The sequence below is a fragment of the Phaethon aethereus genome (genome assembly GCF_964289735.1).
Source record: "Phaethon aethereus genome assembly, chromosome: 6".
In the NCBI taxonomy this organism is placed as follows: Eukaryota; Metazoa; Chordata; class Aves; order Phaethontiformes; family Phaethontidae; genus Phaethon; species Phaethon aethereus.
In genome coordinates, this window is record NC_138580.1 from 8,104,797 (window position 1) to 8,128,516 (window position 23,720).

The window sequence follows — 23,720 nt, forward strand, 5'->3', positions numbered from 1 at the left end:
ATAAGTGTTCTTTTGTCCAGCAGTATCATTGATCAAGTTATTTCAATAATTTCCCTGGAAATCTTTCGACTTCTTTACCACACTCTATTCAAAATGGGGAATCTGTAAATCTAGGCTGTTACAAACACAGTCTATTATATGAAGATTAGGTAATCAAGTAGTATAAATAAGCACATCTGAAGAACATGATGTAAATTTACAGTCTGAGACTCTGGACTCTCATCTGCTACGTATGCAATCAAGTTACCATGAAATACACTGCAAGGTGAATTTATCATACTCTAGAACTCACAGTACTTTTCCTTTCACAGTCAATAAAAAGTAGCATGCTCCTTCCACTCTCCAAAAGTAAGTGACTTTTCTCATATGATATTGTTTAATGTAGTAATATAGTCTACTTGTCTGAATGTTGCAATAATATCTTCTGACTTGAGAGTTGAACTGCTTGGGAGTAGAAGGAAAATTATTTTTGAATTCGTCTATAACACTGCTACAAAGATACCTGAATTCTATGTTTGTACACATTAACTTCAGATCATTTACATTAGTTTTACACTGCTGATTTTATTCTTGATTTTCTCTTAAAGTGGCTCAATGAACTCGCTGCAATTTATTTTCTGTTTGCTGCAAAGCATACTTAACGTTGTAGTATGGCTCTGAACACTAGGCAGCTGAAAAGAAAACATGAGTAAGAGCAGTGCAGGGAAGACAATACAATAACCTGTAAACTTAAAAGAGTGTCTTGCCTGGGAGGGAGGCTGAGTTGTCATCAAAAGCAGTGAATAAGTTAACATAATTAGAGCTATAATTGAATATGAAATACCTATTTTGGCTTGGAAGCCTTTGCAAAAGGAACATCTTTTCTGCAGCAGGCAGCTGAAATCACTAGGGGCAGTGGTGTTTGCGTCATCGAGGGAATCAGACTGAAGCTGTATCGGTGCATTAGGCCAAAAAAGTTCAAAGCCTTTCATCACCAAGAAGGGAAGCTGTAAGTCTGGCACAGTTAGAATAGCGAGCAAGACACCTTTGGCCAATATGAAATGCTTAAATAGTGTTAGAATTCTCAGCTGTTGCAAAACGTACCAGTTCTAGTAAGTTAATCTCAGACTCAAGGATCAGGATTGGTGACTACAAATTCAGACCACTATTTTTTATATACAAGTCCAGCATTCTGGTATTAGTGATTCTAGGTTTCTCACTTTATAAATAAGCAAGTATTCTCAACATGATTTACAAATGAAAAAAAAAAAAGGCATCATTGCTTTATGCATGGAGCCAGAGAATGAGCAGATAGTGGCTGATCTCTAAAAGCAGAGCAGGTAAGGATCTAAGAATGATAAAAGTGTGTGTGTGGTTTTTTTTTTTTCCACTTTCAATAATCTGAAGCAATGTTTTAAAAAGCATATAAATATATCATTGCCAACAAAAGTTTTGAAACTGTTGTTGTCATGATTGTAAAATACATGTTAACCCTTTTAAAGTTAGCTCCATTTTCAGAAGTGCTACCGGCAGAAAACTTGAGACCGGTATTTTCAGAGACTATGCTTATCACTTTAAGAAAATTAAGTCAGGATATTTTAGATGACTCCATGGATTGTTGGTGCTTAGAGTCTTCCACTGAAAAGAATTTTGATGGCAAGTGAGGCATATGTAAGCTCTGCTTTGAACATTCCCTGTACACTGAAATGTAGACATTTTCTTTTTAGTTTTGATGCTGTTTCATGCTAATAATAAGCCTGGATAACAGAAAAAAACAAAAAAGAGCAACAGCAAAAGCCCTTTATATGACAAAGAAATGCTACTTGACATAAAGGGTTTTATCCTGGGAATACTTCTAACACTTTTCAAGAACTTGCACCTTGCAGTAGTTGTGCGTAGAACAGGAAAAAAATAATTGATGTATTTTGAGTTTTATTGATTGATTACATGTTGTAAATAGCAATATACAACTCTGTAATATCCTCCTGTCTTATCACACTTTTTCTGAGTTATCTGGTCTATTTTTTGTCTGAATAATTTAGAGCTCATCTCATAGAGACAGGATTGGAAGTTTTCTGTTACTTTGATCAGAATTAGCAATAGGCACGTCAAGCCAATTACTCTAAAATTGGACAGATGCAATACTTCATGGTATGTCAATCATTTAGTGTTTATTCTTTTAGTTTTAGAACTCTGCATCCTTCAGGGAAGCCTTTACAATCTTCCTGGTCTTGTGAATTGCTGAGTAGGATTTCCTGCTGCTCCCTGTTGTCAAGACTCTGTAACTGGAAGAAAAGTGTAACAGTTTTAAGATGTTTTTGTTAGACAATCAGGGTAACATGTTTCCAGAAGGTTTATGTAGAATTATTGCATTAATTTAGCGTTGGTAGTAGCTTTTTAAAAAACACAGAACAAAGGAAATTTGTTATTAAGACTAATATTTCATTGTAATTTTTACTTAATGACTTAGACCTCACAGCTAACAATATTTCGGGTTTGCTCTCGAGTTCTATACTAAGCCTGGCTGCAGTGCTGTTTTGTGTGTACAGTCTGTCGGTCTCATCCTTGCCTGCAGAGCACCTCCATATTACAACACTGAAGTAGGATTGATGACAGCATTCTTTATTGCAGCCCTTAGCAATAGATTGCTAAGACTAGCACACGTTATTTGAGGAAGAGATTTGTCTGAAGGGCTCACAATTCCTTCCTGCAGTTAAATTTAACAGAGCGCTATCAGACAGTTGCTTCTCTCCCAGAAGGTTTGTTTAAATTTCAACGTAGAAAGATAAAAAAGGTAACACAGAGGATTTCCTTTTTTTTTCTTCCTGACTTTTGATTTATTTAGCAGAATTTTTTGTGTTCAGAACTTGGATGTTTAATTAAATTTGTGTAAGAAAGGTGAATTTTCATTGCTTGGTGATTTGTATTAAAGGAGCATTAATAATCCAGTTCAAATTTTAAGCTTTCTTTACATTCCAGCAGCCATATGAGAAATAAAGCAAGAATCTGCTATCTTTCAGTTGTTGAGCTGAAATCCTGCTAACAAAACACACAAAATATCTTTTAGTTAAAAATGCATGGGAAAAGGAGGTCCAGCAAAGAAAGAATCTTCTGGGCTTGCACACTTTGAAGTGTAATAGTGTGGGAATAGAAAAAAAAAATTATACAAGAATGAACCAACATGCCTTCCATTGAAGACAATGCTAAAATAAGACTAAGAGTGGATAGCTTTTGTAGAATAACAGCTGCAGGGAGTGCCTATCTTAAAGATTCATACTTTGTATGGCTTCCTATCTTCTCTTTTGGGCTTGCAAAATGTCCTTCATTAAGAAGCAATCAGTAAACATCATTTCCTCTGGGCTTAGAGAACTCACATAAATGCCTTTTTACATACTAGATCCTAGATTCATCATTTATTTTGTGAGTAAACCTCTTTTGTCGCTCGGAGTCCTGTTGACTTGGTGGAAGCCAGTATGTTCCATCTGTTTGCTTACACACAGTGAACAGCAATATATAAGCTTGCAGTTTCCTCCCTTCTTTATGAATACATTTTACTTGCAGTTATGTGGACTGTTTGTGCAAATAAAGTAATATATTAGGAGATATAGAGATAGGAATGTAAGCTAAATGTCACTTAGATCAGAACCCATGATACAATATACTGAAATAGGTGATAAAATCTGTGAGTTGGTCTAACTGAATAAACATCAAGGTAACATTTTTAGTCATTTCTTGTTTTCCCATTTTCTGACCATTGAAATGAATTTATAGGGTTAGAGTCTAGGTGATGAGTCTAGGCTACAAACTATCTGACAATACAGTAATTGTAAATAAATATTGATAGGGCAGTACTGACATAAAATTAAATTATGAAAATATTTGCTGATTCAGAACTACCATAGTTGTTTGGGAACTTTGTAGGCTTTTTACCCAAATTGACCAGTAAAATTTATTGTGTAGCATTGTGACAGTTTTCCCAATTTATCCTCAGTTCCAAAATAGATATTACTTTATGCCAATATAGCTCTTCCACGTTCGCATTTTAGTGCTTTGTCAAATATGCTACATACAGGTATTCTTGAACATACAGACCACCAGTAAAGGAACTAAAAGTGATTTTGCATTTTCTAAACTGCAGGTTTAAGTTTAAGATGTTAAATGGCAGGAATTGAACTCTTCACTTGTTAAAACTGAAGATTAAATGGAAGGATTTGATGGGGTATGGAGTAGCTTATTTCCTGTCTAGTAGTACACAGAGGTGTCCTTAGGATGATCGGCTCTGTGCCTAGCATCTTGACTTCAGGCTCCTACGTACTAAAACAGGCTGTGTGTCTACAGCTGGAGAAGTCTGATCAGTTGTCTTCTCCAGCAGTCAGCTGAGGTATCTAAAAAATTTTTATACCAAAAAGCAACTTCAAATTGGAATTCTGTTTTTTTTAAATGTGTATGTAAAGCCAGCTTTTAAAGTTTCTCCACTAATTCACTGAGGTGTCTGGGATGACTTGCATTCTTAATCTCACTTTGTAAAAAGAAAATCTCTGTAATATTGTGCTATATATTGGCAGCCTGCTTAATTGTATTTGACAGCTTGTTTTGGTTCTGAGGAGCTCACTAGCCATCTAATTAAAATGGGGGGTTCCGTGATACGTGTCTTGTCTCTGAAATTGATAGGGGTGATGAAAAAGGCTGTGAAGATGACTAATTGTTTTTCAATGACTAAAGCTTTTTCAGTTCAAATCTTCCCTGGTTTTCATATTTCTCAGGTCATTAAAATGCTCAGAGAACAAACATTTAACATGAGACTAAATGTCATGAATGTGAACTTCTTCAGGTCGTGTCTTCACATACCATGTTCCATTCTTTGTATGTTTGGGAAAGCCTTGCACAGAGAAATGAATATAAGCCTTCTTTTTTCTTTTATTTATTATGATAAGGAAAACCTGCCAATCTTTGCATATTAGGCTCCTCTCTTGTGGTGTTCCCACTGAGGTCCCTGACTGAGGGACTCGGTTGTGCCGTTAGCCATTGGCTAGTGTACGAAGTGCTGGGGCAGGCACCGGTCCACGTATAGAGAAGAACAGTCGGTTCCAGAGAAGCAGCTTGCTCTGCTGCTGTGTGGGGCAGATCTGTGTCCGAGCGTGCTCCGTTTCCTCCAGCTTCCAGGTTAGAGTGGCCATTCCTTGTCCCAGGATCTGCTGAACTGGCGTCAGTCGCGGATGGGCTCCAGCCAGGGCAGCAGTCTTAGTTTTCTAAATCACAGATGTGTATGTGCAGAGAAGGATTCCTCTGTTCCTCAAGTACAGAATTGCAAGATTTAACCACCTGTTAGCTGAGGGAGGAACCAGACAAAAATACCAAGGAAAGTGCCAAGCAAATATCTTATTTTACCTTCATTCCTTCTGACAGATTTCCTGTTGCATTTGTGTGATTTTTGAAAAAAAAAAAAAAAAAGGCAGATCCATCTTTACACTAGAAATTGTTTAAATAAAAACAACAAAAAAATATCAGCCTGCCTTCATGTTCTCATTTACCTGAGTTTGAATGTAGTTTTTAATAGGTCCTTCTCATAATTATTTTGGGTGTCTTTGTTATTGGGTGTCCAACTGACAATTTTGAGTGGACTCGTTTTTCTATGTTGCAAATTCACTTTCAAAGGTATATAAAACGAAGGATGCTTAAAATAGTCACCTTTGCATTCATGGATCTGTGTTCTATAGGTGTCAGCAGGACAAAAATGAGCTTGTAATAACCCATTGCTAGGGATGCGCTAGTCACATCAGTTTCAATAATTATAATTACATTATACTAATGTACTTGATACAATTCCAAAGTACTGCTATATTTCTGTATAAAAGGAAGCCTGCTTTGATTTTCAGAAATCTATTGGAATACTTCTAGTATAAAAATAACAACTATTAAGCTATGGGAATGCCATAAAGATCATGCAGATAATTTCTAATTGGTTACTATTTTCAGTAGTTAAAGTTTGCATTGCTAAAAGTTAAGGCAGTGCTTTGAGAATACCAAATATCATAAAAGGCAGATCATAGTACTAAACAGTTTATTCAAATAGGCAAGATCTTCATGGTGCCTGCTCTCACTCTTTGCAGAATTACTAGATGCTTCCATTTGGTAAAAAATTTTTTCCTGTGTATAACATCCTTTTGTCCCATTTTATAGATAAGAACCCTAAAAAGGAGAATGTTTTAAGGGCTTTGTTACTTAATAACTTAGTTACTTAGTATGACATGTGAGACCGTGCCAACCACCTGGACCTAGCTCCCTTTTCAAACAGTTATACTCTCTCTGATCTTCAGATATCTCCCAAGATCCCAGATCTAGTTCTGTTTCCTTATCTGTGAAATAGTGAGATGACTCTAATTGTTTGGTTTGCTTTATAGTTTGAGGTAATTGTAGACATATGTCTACAATGATCTCAAAAAAGGTAACATTCTCCATACGCATACTGTATGAAAAAGTTAAAAACCATCAAATACAAAAAAAAATAATTCTAATTTATTTGGAGAATTTTCTGTGATAAATTTGCAATTCATTGCTGCATCTACTGAGCTGCTTAAAATTTTACTGAAATTCTAGGGAAAAAAGATCTTTGTTAAAAAATTTGTATACTGAAATTCACATGCAATTACAGGGAAAATATTATTATCTGGCAGGTCTGTATTTGTTTATAAGTAGAAAATTCACCTGTGTTGTATTGTGGATAGCAGGTACTAAGAAAGGGTTTTTGCAGTTCATGTGGGAGAGTGAGAATTTAGCCAGTGCTTTTGCAGACTGGTTTTAAATGCTTACCATGGCTAAAATGTGTTTCTTTTCTCTAACTTCAAAGAACACCAGGAAGAATCCAATTTGTAGACTTAAACAACAGTGGTGTGTGTTTTGCTTTTTTTTTTTCCCCCCTCTTATTTAAGGACTATATCTAAGGTATGGGATCTTTGGAATACTTCTAGAAATACAGTATGTGGCAAAGCTAACTAAATCCTATACTCATATCTTGCCCTGTACTCGGCACTGGTGAGGCTGCACCTCAAATACTGTGTTCAATTTTGGGCCCCTCACTACAAGAAGGACGTTGAGGTGCTGGAGCGTGTCCAGAGAAGGGCAACGAAGCTGGTGAGGGATCTGGAGCACAAATCTCATGAGGAGCGGCTGAGGGAACTGGGGTTGATTAGTCTGGAGAAGAGGAGGCTGAGGGGAGACCTTATCGCTCTCTGCAACTATCTGAAAGGGGGTTGTAATGAAGTGGATGTTGGTCTCTTCTCCCAAGTAACTAGTGATAGAATGAGAGGAAATGGCCTCAAATTGCACCAGGGGAAGTTTAGATTGGATATTAGGAAACATTTCTTTACTGGGAGGGTGGTCAAGCATTGGACCAGGCTGCCCAGGGAGGTGGTGGAGTCACCATCACTGGAAGTGTTCAAAAAAAGTGTGGATGTGGCACTTCAGGACATGGTTTATTGAGCATGGTGGTGTTGGGTTGATGGTTGGACTTGATCTTGAAGGTCCTTTCCAACCTTAGTGATTCTGTGAAATCCTCTCGTGATGAAACTCCTCGCACTTTAGTCAGCCAATTTATATGGAGCAGAGGTTATACTGTAGTATGATTCCAGATATTTAAAACTGTGTTATGTTTGTCTGCTGGTGTGAGGAATGTCAGACAATTATTCGTGTTTCTTAGAAGGACTTTCAAACTGGACTTGCTCGTTTTTTAACAGCACCATTGATGATTTTTTTTTTTTAATGCTCTTGTTGCCTGATATACCACAAGTGTTGAAAATACAATTCACAATCAAGTCAAGTTTTAAATAGTAGTATTAAAATAGGGAAAAAATAAATAAAAAAGATACTGAATCTGGAGGTTTGGCATTTGGAGTTTTCAGATAGATTTCGTTCAGTCTAAATTTGGCAAACTTCAAGTTAAGCATCTTTTAAAAATTAAACCACTGTGCTTCTTCACAGTAGTGGAGACAAATAACCTTGTCCAGGATGGAGGGGTGCAGTTCTCGCTGGTTATGTGCTTTTAAATGTGCTTATGTTCTTGATACAAGCTAATTAACAATATTTTTTTCATATACTCACCAGTACATAGCACAACCAACAGTATTCATATATTTATTGTTACAAATCTTGGCCACAGGGCTTTAGAAATGACTGTTCGGTGTGTCTGATATCACTTGACATGTCTGGTCATTTGTGGCTTTTTTTAGTCAAGGTACCACTTGCAGTTTGGCCCTGGACAGGGGCAAACTGCTTCCTTTGGCGTTGGAAGCTAGTTTCAGGCTCAAAATTATGAAGCCTGTGGATAGTAGGTATAAGCTGCAAAAGCTTCCCTGTAAATGTGCAGTTAAGGGCATCTGCAACATTCTAGACCATTTCAGTTGTTATATTTGGAGTTGGGGCATCAATAATACATAGTTTCATTAAAATACAATGTGCTTTACTGTCATTGCGCTGAGTTATTTTGGGTGATTCAAGTGACCCCGTTTGAAATATAACAGATTAAACTATGTGCCTGTATATCCGATTGCAGAGAGTTTGCACCATGTGCCTGGAAAGAAAACTAGTATTTCTTGTAGACCTTTAAGTTTTATTATTCCTATTCTTAAATGCAACCGTATGCATTTAGTATCCTGATAAAGCTCATCTGGAGCTGTAACATATGGGCTGTCCTTTGGTTCTTGCCGCCTCGAAAGCCCAAACGAAACAAAAATACCTCTCCTCCTTTTCTCTGACTTATTTGTGTTCTTTTTTTGAGATGATCCTGTTTCGAAACAGAAGGTTGGCACCTGAGAAAGGAAGCACGGGAGTGTGTGAAGCAGTGGGATGCTGGACAGGAGGGGTCCTGCTTTCTCCCAGAGCCAGCCCTGCAGTGCACTGCTCTGCCCGGTGCTTGCACGTACCGCAGTCGTACCCTGCGTGGACTCCCGAGCAGCCCTGGAAACTGCTGTTAACTCTGCCTTATTGGAGTTGCCCGCTTTCTGGTTTAAAAAAAAGCTTTCCCTAAACAAATGGTTTCTTGTGTTCATTTCTAGCTGTGCTGGGAAGAGTGACATACAAAATTGACTGCTCTGGTGTATTTGGCTGACCATTTTTTACTGTTGTACTCACTGAAGGGTGGCAGTGAAGGCTGTTGTGTATAGAAATTATTTCAACAGCTGTTAAAAGAGAGCTCAGGCATTATTTTTTTTCTGAAATCAGGAACAGATTTACCCTCGGTGTGTGTCTATCATTCAGTGTTTGTGTGTTTTTTTTTAATATTACTGGTGTGCTCTTGGGGACTGAGCTTTGTAGAGAGCTTGAGCATTGTAGAGAAAGCTGGTTCACAGTTTTCTCCACATGGGTAATGTTTTCATCATTCAATAAGTAAGGATTGTTTCTTTGTAGTAGGATTGTTTCATAGATCAGGATTGCGCAGTCCTGCTTGGTTGCCCAGTCTGTTCTGTTCATTTGTGGGACACGTCAGTGGAGGCATAGGTGCTCTTTTTGTAGCAAGTGGGAAGATGAAAGCAAATTAAACAGAAGTGAAGCAGGAGACTAAGTAAGCCTTAGGACAGGACTGCTTTGCTGTTCTTTGAGTTTGCTGCTATTGGTGAGCACCATGGTATAATGAATAATCAGTCTTGGAAAACTGCATCTGTGCTGCCTGTGTGAAAGCCAGGACTGGGAATATTTAACCCCTGAAATGGAAGTCTTCTGATCTTTTACACACATGAGACCCTGATACAGCCATAAGACAAGTATAATCAGAAAACATGTAAACAAAGGGAATTAGGGGAGAACCGATGTTTAATTCTTCATAAGAACCACAAAAATAAGGTTTTAAAGAGTTCTGAAATGGAAACAATTAATTATTTGAATTAAAAAATGAATTATTTCAGATAGAAAATCCTGAAGTCAGAGATGATAATAATGATTTTTCTTTTTTTTTTGCTAGCATGTAGCAAACTGGAAAGAATTGCTTGGATTAAATGCAAAGGAAAACTTTTGCACAAAGCCATGAAATTTATACTGTTCCTGTAGTAAGAAATGGAGAAAATTTTCAACAGATACACACTGTTGTAGACCAGTGAAGAAAATGAAATTTTGGAAGCTTGCAGCTGCTAAAGATCGGACCGTTGCAATAGAATAAAACAAAAAAACAACATAATTGTTAACTGAGTAAAAGACAAGGAATGAAGGATATTCCTGGAAAACTTTACCACTACCAGTAGCAGAATTTGTCACCAGATTGAGTCTGCACAGATTCTTAGAATACCTTGAGCTTTTTTTTTCCCTATGGAAAAAGTGAAGTAAATTATTGGATAGTAGATAAAGTCACGCATTTATGTCAAGGATCTCAGTCCTTTAAAAAAAAAAAAAGGAAAAGGTAAAGCTGATTAATACTTTTGGTGGGATTGCACTTTCTTTTTGAAGGAAGGAAGTAGTAAATCCTAAGTTCCTTAGCTTTATTGCTTTTAGAAGCCAGAATATCCATCCCTGCCCGTAGTCCAGGTGATGGTAGATACAGACTGGGAGATGTAGTTGCTGCTCTGAAGTGTGTAGAATTTCTATGTTAAAAAAAAAAAAAAATCAGAAATTGGAAAGATGAAAAGCTAGAGAAGAGTAGTATCATAGCTTAAGAGTCATACCCCAGGGAGTGGCAGAGCTGAGGACATGTCTGGCTCCTGTAGAGCCCCGTTCAGCAAGCCACACTGTACATCCCACAGCTGAGTCTTTCCCCAAGGACAGGAGTCTCCTAATACTCTGCAGTTCATTCTGCACAGAGTCACTATGATCCAGGTTTAATGTACATTAAACTTATGCTTCCACTTGGTGGATACATACATAACGTTGTAATGGTATTGCCCAGAAATGAGGGTCTTTGCCATGTTGATGCAATTATAAACTGGGAAAATGAGCTGAAGATTTTGTATAGAGAGGGTTGGTACAGTTTTGCCAGTTTCATTGGGACAGAAATATGGGTGTAGGAACATGACATAGGTGGACAGCACTGGATCTGCCTATGTAGATGAGATTTCTGGCATATTAGTTTCTGAGATCTTGGATGTTTAGCAGCCATTTGTAGCTACTGTGTTGATTGCAGAAATTTTAGGTATGTGCATAAAAATCCTTAGATTTTGCTCTACAGAAATTTCTGTGTGGGGCGAAGGTGCCTGGGGAAATGTATGTGTACCTGTTGGTCCTGTCAGTACAGATCATTGCAAGTATTAATGGTATCAGAGTCATATCTGTTCTTTGTCTTCAATTGCTGTGAGGGATTTTTTTGGTGGATTTTTAAAAGGTATTACTCGTTTGATTTTCTGTGCTTGGAATGGATTTATTTCAAAATATTTATTGCAATGATAGTTTTCGCTGTTTTACCAGCACTGGGCAATGAAAACAGACTATTTCAGTTTCAATTCTGATTCAGTACAACTTCCACTTCCTATTGCTTGTGACGCTGTACAACCCACAAGATACGTACGGTAATATACGTAGAAATAAACCCAACACTTCCAATAATGTTAAAATTGCCTGTCTGGTTTCTGCTAAGTGCAGATCATGTGCTTTGAAGCCATGACATCTTAAGTGCTGACGTCCAGGTGTGTCTTTCAAAAAGGCTAATTTCAAAGCGAACGTGATGGAGTGATTGTCCCATCAAGAAGAGCTTCCTAAAAATAGTTTTCCCTCAGTAAGTGAGAGGAGATTTAATGACAGATGGAGCACCTGTTTGTATATGTATCTCATTTGTAGCCAGACTCATCCCAAAGATTTCTGTTTGGGAGAACTGAAGGCAGAGTTAATTCCTATTTCTTGCCTCGTATGTTTGTGCAAAAAGGTACCACGGTGTTCCTCCAATGCAGAGAAAGAAGTGAGAGGCCCAGGGTCACTGCAGGGTCCCAGCTCTCCAAGAACACATTTTAGATGGGTTAAACCTGGCAAAGGCTGGTTGGAGACTAGATGGCTGAAGAGTTAAATTGGAATGATTTTCTAGCGTTAGGGCTCTAGTCATACGACTTTCCTGAGGCACATGGAATGAATAAAACCCTTATTTTGTTGAGGGTAGAATGTGTGGGAAATGGGGTATTTCTTCTTTATTTGGAATCGCTTTGTAGGGGGTGAAGGACTTACTGCAAAATCTGACCCGTTGGTTGGCAGACTTCACAAATTGATGTCGCTGTGCAGGTGGGGGCAATGGTAGATTTGTGGCTTACTGTGCTGGCTCTATTTTTAGTTTCTGAGTGCTTGCAAGTTCCGTTTACAAATGTCAGGAAAATGCATTAGGATTATCTGCTTTATTGTAGAGGTAATAAAATGCTGTCCAATTTAGCCAATAAAATAGCTAAAAGCAGGCTCCCATGATTATGGCAGTGTAGCTGCTAAATGTATACAGTGGCTCCACAGGATTTTAAGCCTATCTGCTCTGTTCTTTCCGCATTGCTTGTTTCCCACCATTGTACTGATTCAGTGTAGAGATTAAGAATCCGTGGGGTTTTTTTTACATCAGAGGCTCATCTGGGAAAAACGGAAAATGTGGATCGAGAAGGTGGAAGGTGAGGGTTCAGCAGAAGCTCCATGATTCGTTCCTGCAGTGCCATATATTACTCCTGGAGCGTGGCAGTGATACCGGAGGCATGAAGACCACCAGTTATTGCGTTGTCCAGGGTTCTCAAGTGCTTGGATGCTGGGAATTAATTCTCTAAAAATTCTTTCAGTGCCTAGAATGGGAGCCAGTCGTTGTCTTTAGAAGCTGTGGTCAGTCTGTGGCAACCTGTATTGATTGATACCCTGTATGCCAGTATTACGGTTGCTTTCTCTGCTGTAGAGCCTAGACTCCTGGACAAACACTGCATTTAAGCTAGGGTGATTTACTGACGAGCTTTATGAATGTACTTGTCAACTAGAAGTATTAATGTGCTTACGTCAGGGCTAAAAGTGCTTTAACATTGTTATTTGACTTTGAAAGACAAATGGGTTGTTATTCCCATTAGAAAACCAGTATGCAAAAAAATAATATAAAAATATCTATTTCCAGTGCTTATGTGGTCATTACTACTTTTATTATGGCCTTTTACCACTACAAGTTAGAATTGTAGGTTACCAGTCATATTCACTAGCTAGCAAAAAGGTTTAAGCAGACTTGTGACACTGTCAGTTAATACTTGTTTTTAATTAGTTTTAGATAGCTGAGGCCAAACAGATTGTGTCTTAGTGCCGTGGATGTTCGCTGTGATAGAACACATAACAATAAAGACAGTTCGCATGCTGAAGACCTTAGGCTTTAAATACACCAACTATATCCCCTAAAGCATTCTTAAGGTGTGGCTATCTGTATGCATCTGTAGAAATTATATATTCATTTTTAAGGGAACCATAGAGTTAATTTGTCTGCATTGGAGTGGGTAAAAAGCTGTCAATTTAGTAAAAACTGAGGTGCTGATTCCACTACAGAGGTAGCCTAGAAAACAAAGTAGGGGTAAAAAGTGTGGCTTTGAACTGCATCCTATAAAAGCAGGAATGCTGGGGCGACAGGAGCATTGCAAGCTTGTGTGTACCTGTGAATGCCCATATTTTTCTTTTTTTTATGCAACTTCTGCAGTTTTTGAAATAGTATGCCTCTAAGGAGGCATAGAATGAAAATTTGATAGGCAATATGTTATTATGCAGTGAAGTGTTCAAATTTGCAGCTGTTTCACTGCAAGCTAGTGTCAGCTTGTCAAGTGTAGCTCTTTCCTGGCAAGTTTGACCAAGAAATACAGCCTTTTTTTTTTCTCACCTAGGAGATGAAGTGTGGGAAATCGTGATTTAACAATGAGAGGGAGATGTAAATCCATGCTGTTTCAGTTCTTTTCAATTTTGAGACAGTGGGAATCTGGAAGTGAACTTGACGACTTTTCTTTGTGTTTTGGGCAACTGTAATCATAAAGACCAAATGTTTGTGATATCTGGGCATGCTCGTGGCCACAGCTAGGTCTTAGATCATTAAGAAAAGGGTTATTTTTTCCCAAGACTTTAACTTCTGTTTATGCAGATAAGTGTCACAGAACTGCAGCTTGCTGTTACTGAAAAGAACAGTCAAACCATAGCGGCTCAGTTCTGCCAAGCTGTTCTAATAAATACTGGAATACTGAAAATTAGATATTACATTTTCAGCCCAAGATTGACAAAGTCTTTGATCAGTCTGGGTTTTTTTAGTTCAAGTATTTTTATTTTTACAAAAGTGTATTTTTCTTAGTAAGATAGCTGCTATTTTTTCATAAAAGAGTAGTAATATTAATTCTTTTAGGCTTTATTCCGAGCACTCTCAGTATTGGAACTAGAGGGCTGTGTGTTTTATTTGGGGAGCATAGGTTCAGTTAGTCCTGTTCTTATTCAACAGTCTACAAAACACAGCAAGAAGGCTAGAGCTGCTCAATGCTCGAGAGCTTGACATAGCCATAGTGTTGCTGTTAGCTCGTCCGAGTTGCAGTTTTATGAAGTCCCAGCTCCCAGTGATGGCCTCTTCTGATGGCATTTTCTGCCTGCTTCTTCCCTGGTATTCCTCTGGGGTATTGAAAAGTATTTTTCCTTGCACAGTACTTCCTAGAATTGGGAACTGTAAGCTGATAGAATTAGGATGCATGGAGTAAAATTATAAAAATGAAAGGTTTTTTCCTAGATCTTAGCCTATTTTAAAAGTCTCAGTTTATTTTTAGGGGCAGTATGCAGTCAAAATCAGAGCTGGTAAAAATTTTTCCTGCTAATGCTTCTTCCATTGGAAATTACTGATCTGATGGAATTTGAAGCATTTCTTGGGGCTGTGTGAATTACCCATAGGCTTTTTGGCAAAAAGATGGCAGTCAGGAAGTCTGGATGGGCCTGCAGAGTTTTCTGTTGGCCAGTTCAGGTGGCCTTTTGTGCCTAGCTGGAGCAAGGAGCAGTTTGAGACATGCAAAGTTTTCTGAGAGTTTGAAATTGTGGTTTCAACATATTTTTTTCTCCGAACTGCATCTCAAATGCAGCATGTTTTATGAACAGACTGCTTCTGAATGCAACGCTAAGGTCTGCCCCATTACAGTTTTGGAAGAAAGAAAAGCACCTCTCGAGCGATCTAACCATTTCCTGCAGCACAAGCCCTTTCCTGTAGACCTTTTTAGTGTCAGGTCATTCTAGTGGGAACTGGGTGAAATGAAGGCCATGTGTTGAAACTAGTTTTGTAGCTCTCAGACAAGAGAAGAAAAAAAGATACAAAAAAGATTTAAAGTGTTTCTAAATAATATTTTCTTTCCTTTAGCTGTCTCCGTAATGAGATACAGTGCCTCATCATTTGGATTTGCTGTAAGTAGAGACAAAATTTAAATATTCTCTACCATTTTTTTTCATGGGCTTTTTCTGAACATGAAAAACTGTAATTTTTCGTATTGTAAGTTCAGGGCAAGGTGTGCATTTCAATGACTTATTTGAAAAAGTGTTGTTGAAATAATACCTTGGAAAGGATAGTAAAGATACTTTCATTATACTTTCAGTTCTGACTATTGGCTTATACTGGTGTTAATATCAATATTTATACCTCATAATTGACAGATATTATCCACCAGATATCGTTTTCTTCTACAGTCTCTCTCAGCTTAATCAGTTCCGTTGTTGAACTTGAGACAAATTCTGAAGTTCCCTTCTGAACTTTGCGTGACCCTTTTCCTATTGAAGTCTTTGGTAAAACTCCTGTTGACTTTGGAGCTGACTTTGGGATAGCAGCTTTCCTCTCTAGTAGTTGCTGTGACTTTCCCAACTAATGGTAGAGCAAAAAATCCCTAATGACAAGCAAAATTACTAATTGCAAAATTGGTTTTTGCTTTCAAATTTGAAGGTTAGATTGACTCTGTAGAGAGTTTGACTTCAGGATGGAAGTTCTCTTAACTGTGTAAGCCTGGTTTTCGGTGTTACCTGACATCATGTCTTAATTTACTGGTAGTACAAACATGCAAATTTGCTGATGATACAGAATAATATGAAATCTGGATACAATGGGATTTTGAAAAGAAGTTAATATTTCCTTGCTTTGAAACAAAACCTTCTATGGCAGAAAATTAGTGAATTTGCAGGGAAAAGGAATACTTGACAGGCATTTAAAAGTTTTTTTTTTTTTTCTTTAAAGAGCCTTTGAAATGCCTTCTTTTTTTTTTGCGTCTTTGCATAGGAATAATTTCAGTATTTTAACTCTTGTGGTGCCACAGTGGCTGATTGTATGTCAGGTTTTGTTTTGTTTTTTTAAACTTCTTTATAGGTGATGGGTTACAAATGAAGTTTAAATCCTTTGATTGACTTAGCTCTGAATTGTATAATTGTGCAATAATGCATGGCAAAAATGTGAAGATCAATTTAATAAATGTAAATCCTGCTTTCATGAAAATGATTTCTTTGAAGCTGCTTTGTGCCTGTGTAGCAGGATAGTAAATGCGTTGCTGTTAGTACAGGGCACATTTAATGGCCCACAAAACAATTGACTCTGTGTCTCTATTTCAGTTTGATGCTACCCTGGATGTTTTGTCATCAGCGATAGTTTTGTGGCGTTACAGCAACGCAGCTGCTGTGCATTCTGCACACAGGGAGTACATGTAAGTACACTTAATTACTTTTGGCTTTGGTAGAGGCCTGCAGAGCTTTTGCTGTCAAGCTGTGATGCTACAGATTCCAGAGCTTTGACAAAAAACATTTTGTCATGTCAGCAAGTATTCTTTCCTTCTGCCAACTTACTGTTTGGTCCCAAACATGTAGCCTCTCCTTAGCAAATCTCCCTGTGATTGTGATTTTCATTTTCTTTGTAGCCAAGATTGTAATTGTTAGGACTTTGCGATTTTTTTTTTTTCTTCTTTTTTTCCTTGCAGCATCTGTATCAAATGAACTGTATTTGCAATCTGTAGTGGATTTGTAAATCTTTTCTTTTGCATCTTACTCCATTATTCTTACTAGAGTATGTTTTTTAAATTGATGCTTGTATTATATTTGTGCTTCCCTTAAGAAGATTAGAATATGAACCCCGCCTTTTTGAATGTAAATCACTTTAACTGCTAGTGATACTGTTAGAAGTTGAGATTACAGGACATAGAAGATTGAGCCTGTATTAGTGGTATGACAGTAGTGTGACAGTTTATTACAACTGCTGTACAAAGAGGAAGTTGGACACACCCTTTTTAATACAGAGCTATCACTGTTTTGGTAAGTAAGAGTATATCAATACTTGCATGTCTCCATTATGGAAAGAAGTGTATGCTTGCAAAATAAGTATATTTAATGTGTGGTATTGATCACAGTGGAAGTTCTATTCTGCATCATTGTGCAGCATTTCTATTGGCAATGCGTGTGGTAGCTGAGAAGATCAGGTGGAGATTGGCTCAGGGATTATTCCAGCTAGTGCATAAAGACAACTTTAACCTCCTACTCAAATTTGGGTGCAGCTAGGTGGAGAATTGCAGCATATTTATCTGCTTTGGTTTTGTTCTGTGCTGCCATTGCTAGCCATATTCCATCTGGCTTATTTGAAGGTAGCTCAACTCTTCCCTGGAATGGACTACAATTTTACAATAAACGGGGATAAAGTAGTTTTTGTTCTGAAATGCGTCTAATGAAGTCCCTTCTACAGGAGGGGAAGCCTGATGAAACCAAGCTTTTACATAACTGGTAAGATCAAGTGGAGGGGAAAAAAAAACAAAGGCACCACACAGAGGGGAATATAACATCTTCATAGTCCTTTCCTAAAAATTGAGAAAACAGTAAGCAGTATTTTTACATGCATTAACTCAGGCTCATGCAACAGCTTGCCAGCACTGTGAGTTCCTTTCTGGCAGGGCTCCATACATAATAGTTTGGAATAAAAGGCCATAGAAGATTGATGAGGCATTGATTCATAAAAATAAATGCAGAAATATCTGATTAAAATTAGTTTTCCTGCACAAATTTGGAGATCTTAACAGACATTTCCGGAGTATCTTGCTTTTGTGGGCGTCCACAGAGATTCCTGTCAACATTCAATTAACATATTTTTTAAATCTCCTTCTGCTGAGCTTTTTCAAGTGAACCTTGTAAAGTACTTTATAGAGAAAATAAATCCCAATACAAAAGAAGAATCAACATATCCCTATGGCTAAGCCAGCAAAGTGAACAAGCAGAGTAGCAAACATTTTCCTGCTTTTTATGCTCATTTTAAATTTGCTTTCATATAAACCCCCTGCTTTACATAAGCCTAAATTAAGTCAATGAATTACTTGCCATGCCCTCTAGTTGAAGACAGCTAAGGTTACATGATGAGATCAGTACTGAGTGAAAGAATGTTACCATGTGCTGGGAATATGAATCACTGGACAGGCAGTCTGGTTATCCCTCCATTCCTAACAGACAGGAGAGTCATCGTAGTACCGACAAGCAAAGAGATGGCCATGTCTCTTCAGGCAATTCTTACTGGGTCAGATTTTTGAGGGAGGTATATTTCTAATTTCCTGCTGTGTTTAATCAATCTCTTGCTTCAAAGACTGCATGTAGTTATTTTTCCTCTGCGCTGGGAAAATGTTGCACGACTCCTCCTAGCTGCTTTCTTACCTTGTAAATAGTCTTTGCATCATATGTGCCTATAACTACACCTGGTCTTTCACAGTCCTTGTTTTCTGTGTGCCAGTGCGTCAGCAGGGAAGTCTGCTCTCAGACTCCTGGACTGTTTGGTGCCAATTCATGTAGGTGCTTAGGTCATGCTGTGCGTTATTCCTGTTTCTGTGTGCCTAGCCATCCTTTGCCTTAGTGCAGGAGCCTGTGCAAGTTTGCCGATGCAAGGTGAGCCAGAGTGACTTCAGTGTAATTCTTTATTTGTAGGTCTGTCTTTTGTTGATTTAAATATTACATTTGCCTGTGTATCCTAGCATACCTGAAAGCTCCTTGACAAAAGCCAAGTGGAACTGCCAATTAATTATGTTTTTTAAAATTTGTGTTAATTTACAAAACTTCCTGTTTCATAAACTTGACAGCAAGAGATTGATCCAAAATATGTTGAAATCAGTGGGAAGCCTCTTATGGAAGGGCAATGTTAGATGCAATACTCACTGTTGGATATTGTTGAGAGAGAATGTACAGATAGATTGAAAAACAAAACCCCAGAAAAAGACACAGAGAATACAGCCTGACTCATTATGTTAATTAAATACTTAAAATAAAATGCTAAGATGTGAAAGAACTGCGTAATCTTACTTATCATGTAGCCGTATGGAAGTTAGAGATGCAGCATTTTATGGGCTGGTACTCAGAATGAACAGTACAAAACTGCTTGCTGTGCCAAGTTCTGCTAAGCTGAACCGATGCATTTCCATTTGACTTCACGGGAATTGTAGTGCTGAACTTATCATGAAACTTTGTCCTGCTGAGTTTATCTCAGTTTATTTGGTTTCATTTTTACTAGTTTGTTTGATTTTTCTCATTTTCTGGGGCAAAATTAGAAGGTACTTTTTCAGTGTACATGTGACCGAAGTTATACAATGTACATCTTTGTTGATTCTCACGGTGGTTCACATGTAGTAACTGCAAAATATATTTTAACTTACCTTTATGATTTGCCCTCCTTGAAAAATCTTTGCTGTTGATGGCCTGAGAAGCTAAAACTGGCAGGTTTTTCAAGTCTCTTATTGGTGAGAATTGTTCGTAACCGTAAGGATATATCTGATTATGTTCAAGGTATGTCTTAAATTATGATGAAATTTTCATGCTTTATTTTTAAATATACCACGTGGCTTTGAAAATATAATTAATATTCAACAAGATCAGGCATAAACCACTGTAAGATTGTAGGCCATATGAGAAACTGCTAGATTCTGCCTAGCTGGCACATGAAAGAGTGCGTTGGAGTGGGATGAGTATTTGATGTGTTTGTTACTGGTACTTTTTGGATAGTTTCACACTTCGCCATCTTTCTGTTTTGGGAGCTAAATAAAAGAGGGTCAAAACAGGCTACTACATACTCATATATTTTAGAAGAGTGGTTGAAGGAATTGTAGGTCTTGAGGAAATGCAAAAATTGGAAGGGGCTATAGATCCATAGTGTCCAAAGAAGGGCAACAAAGCTGGTGAGGGGTCTGGAGAACAAGTCTCTTGAGAAGTGGCTGAGGGAACTGGGGCTCTTCAGTCTGGAGAAGAGGAGGCTGAGGGGAGACCTTATGCCTCTCTAAAACTACCTGAAAGGGGGTTGTGGTGAGGTGGATGCTGGTCTCTTCTCCCAAGTAACTAGCGATAGAACGAGAGGAAATGGCCAGGAGAGTTTTAGACTGGATATTAGGAAACATTTCTTTACTGGGAGAGTGGTCAAGCATTGGACCAGGCTGCCTAGGGAGGTTGTGGAGTCACCATCCCTGGAAGTATTCAAAAAACATGTGGATATGGCACTTCAGGACATGCTTTAGTGGGCATGGTGGTGTTGGGTTGATGGTTGGACTTGATGATGTTAAAGGTCTTTTCCAACCTTAATGATTCTGTGATCTCTGGAAAGAGTCAGAGAATGTAGTTCATGAGTGCTTGATTTGCATGGCATGATCTGCTGGGTTGCAAGTTAATATGCAGGAAACTTAGACGTGCTGAATAAATCATCAACAAAGCTGAAATAACTTGAGAAATAATTTGGATTATCTACAAAAGATGAAAATTTAAAACCAAAATAAAAGTCTTGCAATTCCCTATTTTTCTTCAGAAGAGGAAGAAATATACTCTAATGCAGATGGTAAAGTAGATACTTTAAAAATACAGTAGAGCCACTACCTGTGCACTTTGGGCTGGGTATAGCTTATTACTTCCTGGTAAGAGTTTTGTGTAGTGCTGTGCTGTAGAATGGCAGGGGTTGGCAGGCAGCTCCAGAGGTTATCAGTCCAACCTGCTGCTCAAAGCAGGTATGATTAGAGCAGGTTGCCAGGTTAAAGGTCTGAATCCAATATTCTCTTTTGTGATTTGAACATGGAATGGCTCAGTGATCGTTCAAAGATGCACGAAGAAATCTGAATGGTCCCCCTTCCTGCTTTCCATAACCAGCGTGCAAATATTCATGATATTCTGCCCTATAGTAAATCTTTAGCAACATAATGGTTTCGTGGGCTGCTGAAGCAAATCTAAGTTCTGTTGAAAGAAGAAATTTATTGAAATTGATGTGGTAACAGTGGTTTTTCATGTGCATAAATAAACCCAGTAAATAGCAGAAGTTATTTCTTAATAGATGACTGAAGCATTAGGGACCTGGAAAAAGTCTCGTGAGAGGTTGAGCTAGTAGCTAGCAATACAGCCGAAGGGCAGCTCTTTGATCTGTTAAATTCAGGGATGAAGGACTTGGCTTGGAGTGCTGGAGCTGTGTGTGAAAAGGAGAAAGTGAGAAATATCACTAAAAAAGGAAAGATCAAGAAAACAGAATAACAAACTTCAGGCACACAGCCTTGTGAAAAAGCTGTAAAAGATGGCGCTTTTTATGTGTAGTGGATTGGAAAAATCTCGAAACTAGGAACAAAGGAAACATCTCTTGTTTGATTCCGTCTTCTTAGGAAAACACAACTTTGCTCATGCTAAGTTGATAGAGTAAGTTGGCAGCCTGCTCAGGTCAAATGGAGTCGTGCTACTTAGGCTATAAAGCAATATCCCTAATGTTACGTTTACAGAGCTATGATCTCGCATTTCTGTACAATGCAGTGCAGGACAGTGTCTCTGCTTATGCCCGTAGGATCCACTGCCTCTAGGTTTCTTTTGGCTAATGGGTTTTGTTTGAGCTTGTATGTTCGGTATTGCAAAAACTAACTCTGTGCAGCATATTTAACATAGTGATTCTTGACAGTTGCAGCTGGTGTTTATTATATATTATTTTGTTGATGGTACCAAGTTAGAGTCTGTGTTTCCCAAGAACCAGTCTTTCTTAACCCAGTGCCAGAGTAAATAGGAAACCTCATCCGTAATAAGCATGCTGGATAATGCCAAGAGCAGAAAGCTCACACTTCTTTCACTGTTGGGTGTTTGTTGGTGGTAGTGTGTGGTTTGTGGGTTTTTTTTTTTTTTTTTTTTGGCATATGTCAGACTCCAGCTATTCTTTCCTTTATTGCTGTAATAAGAAAATTAAATTGTGTCATGCACAAATAATTTCTAATGATGCAGATATGGCGCTTTTTTCTTCTTAATATTGGTGAAGCTGTCATCCAAAACATTGGCAGTAGTATTAAAATAATAAGAAATACCTTGTGGCAGACAACTGCAGATACCTGTCATACCTCCACCTGCTGCTGAGAAAGCTTTTTGCCAGGAGAAAATAGTAATTCCTATCCTTGGTGTGGCAGTGTATGATTCTGGAGTGCTCTTTCTTTGTGGGTGAAACAACACTTTACCTGGTGGTGGCTTCAGTCTTCTCTGTTCCTGTATTTATTTTGTATATTTATTCTCATTTATCAGCAGTCCTGGTTAACAGGGGAGGTGTTGGCCTCTTCTCCCAAGTAACTAGTGATAGGACAAGAGGAAATGGCCTCAAGTTGCGCCAGGGGAGGTTTAGATTGGATATTAGGAAACATTTCTTCACCGAGAGGGTGGTCAGGCATTGGAACAGGCTGCCCAGGGAGGTGGTGGAGTCGCCATCTCTGGAAGTGTTCAAAAAAACGTGTGGATGTGGCACTTCGGGACATGGTTTAGGGGACATGGTGGCGCTGGATTAATGGTTGGACTTGATGATCTTGAAGGCCCTTTCCAACCTAGTGATTCTGTAATTCTGTGATCTTATGCTAGGTTTAAAAGTAATACATCAAGAATTGGGAAGGTCTTGCAGTCCTTGCAGCTTTGCAGTTAGACATTGTCCAAAAACTTTTCTGTGAGTCAGTAACTTTGCTTTCATCTCCATACATTGTACCTCAGCTCTGGCAGCTGGATTTGATACAACCCTAGTGCTGATCCTATTGGCCAAGTGGAAAATGCCTGCGCTGAGGATTTGATTCTTTGGGTTCTTTGATTCTTAATGGATTCTTCAATTATGGGGAGAATGACCTGGTATTCTCATCTATTTTGACATCCAGAAGAGCACAACTGTAAGAGCTTAATCCAAGAATTTCTAACTTAGTTTGAGCTAAAAGCAATCTCTAAGAAAGATAGTTGACTGCTGCTCAGGGATGGAGTAAATAAGAAATGTGACTCATAATGAGCATGCTGCATATAATAACTAGAAATTTCGTACATCCTTCACTACCCTACCCCTATATTTAATTATGCTCACTGATAAAGATGTACATTTTATTTCTAAAGTCTGTGTGTGTGTATATCTATATCTATGTATATATCTATCTTCAACTTATAAGTTGTTGTGCCTTTTTTCTGCCTGATGAAAGAAGAACCTGGTAGTGCACTGGGGTTTTCAGTTGTCAAAATATTGTAGGAATCCACTATGTGAATATCCATACATATGGCTTATCCATCACATAATGATGGATAATCATTCCATACGTAATGAAGAGAGGAAGGAAGGGGACAAGGATATTCCGACCATTTCCTGGGACTTTTTGCACTAGGAGTGAAACTTACAGCTATGTAAAAGTATGACGTAGGAATTACGATATGTAAAAACATTTTATGAAGCATATTAATAGTATCAACAGTCTTTTTATGACTCCAGTGACTCCAAAATTACCAGTGTACCAATCTCTTTCCTTGATTGCTTGATAGCCTCCTGGGTGCATACTCTCTGTCAGTTATTTTTTCACATTTTGGGTATCTTATGGACAAATGCT

General features: G+C 38.1%; 1 protein-coding gene across 1 annotated transcript in view; it reads left to right on the plus strand.

Annotated features, from left to right (window-relative positions):
- The window catches only part of TMEM163 (transmembrane protein 163), a gene marked incomplete at both ends in the record, with an annotated part of 104,009 nt that overhangs the window by 46,377 nt on the left and 33,912 nt on the right, over nucleotides 1-23,720 (plus strand). The window contains 2 exons of the mRNA XM_082001612.1: nucleotides 15,251-15,294; nucleotides 16,480-16,571. Coding sequence (XP_081857738.1) covers nucleotides 15,251-15,294; nucleotides 16,480-16,571 — 136 coding nt within the window. The remainder of the gene's footprint in view (nucleotides 1-15,250; nucleotides 15,295-16,479; nucleotides 16,572-23,720) is intronic.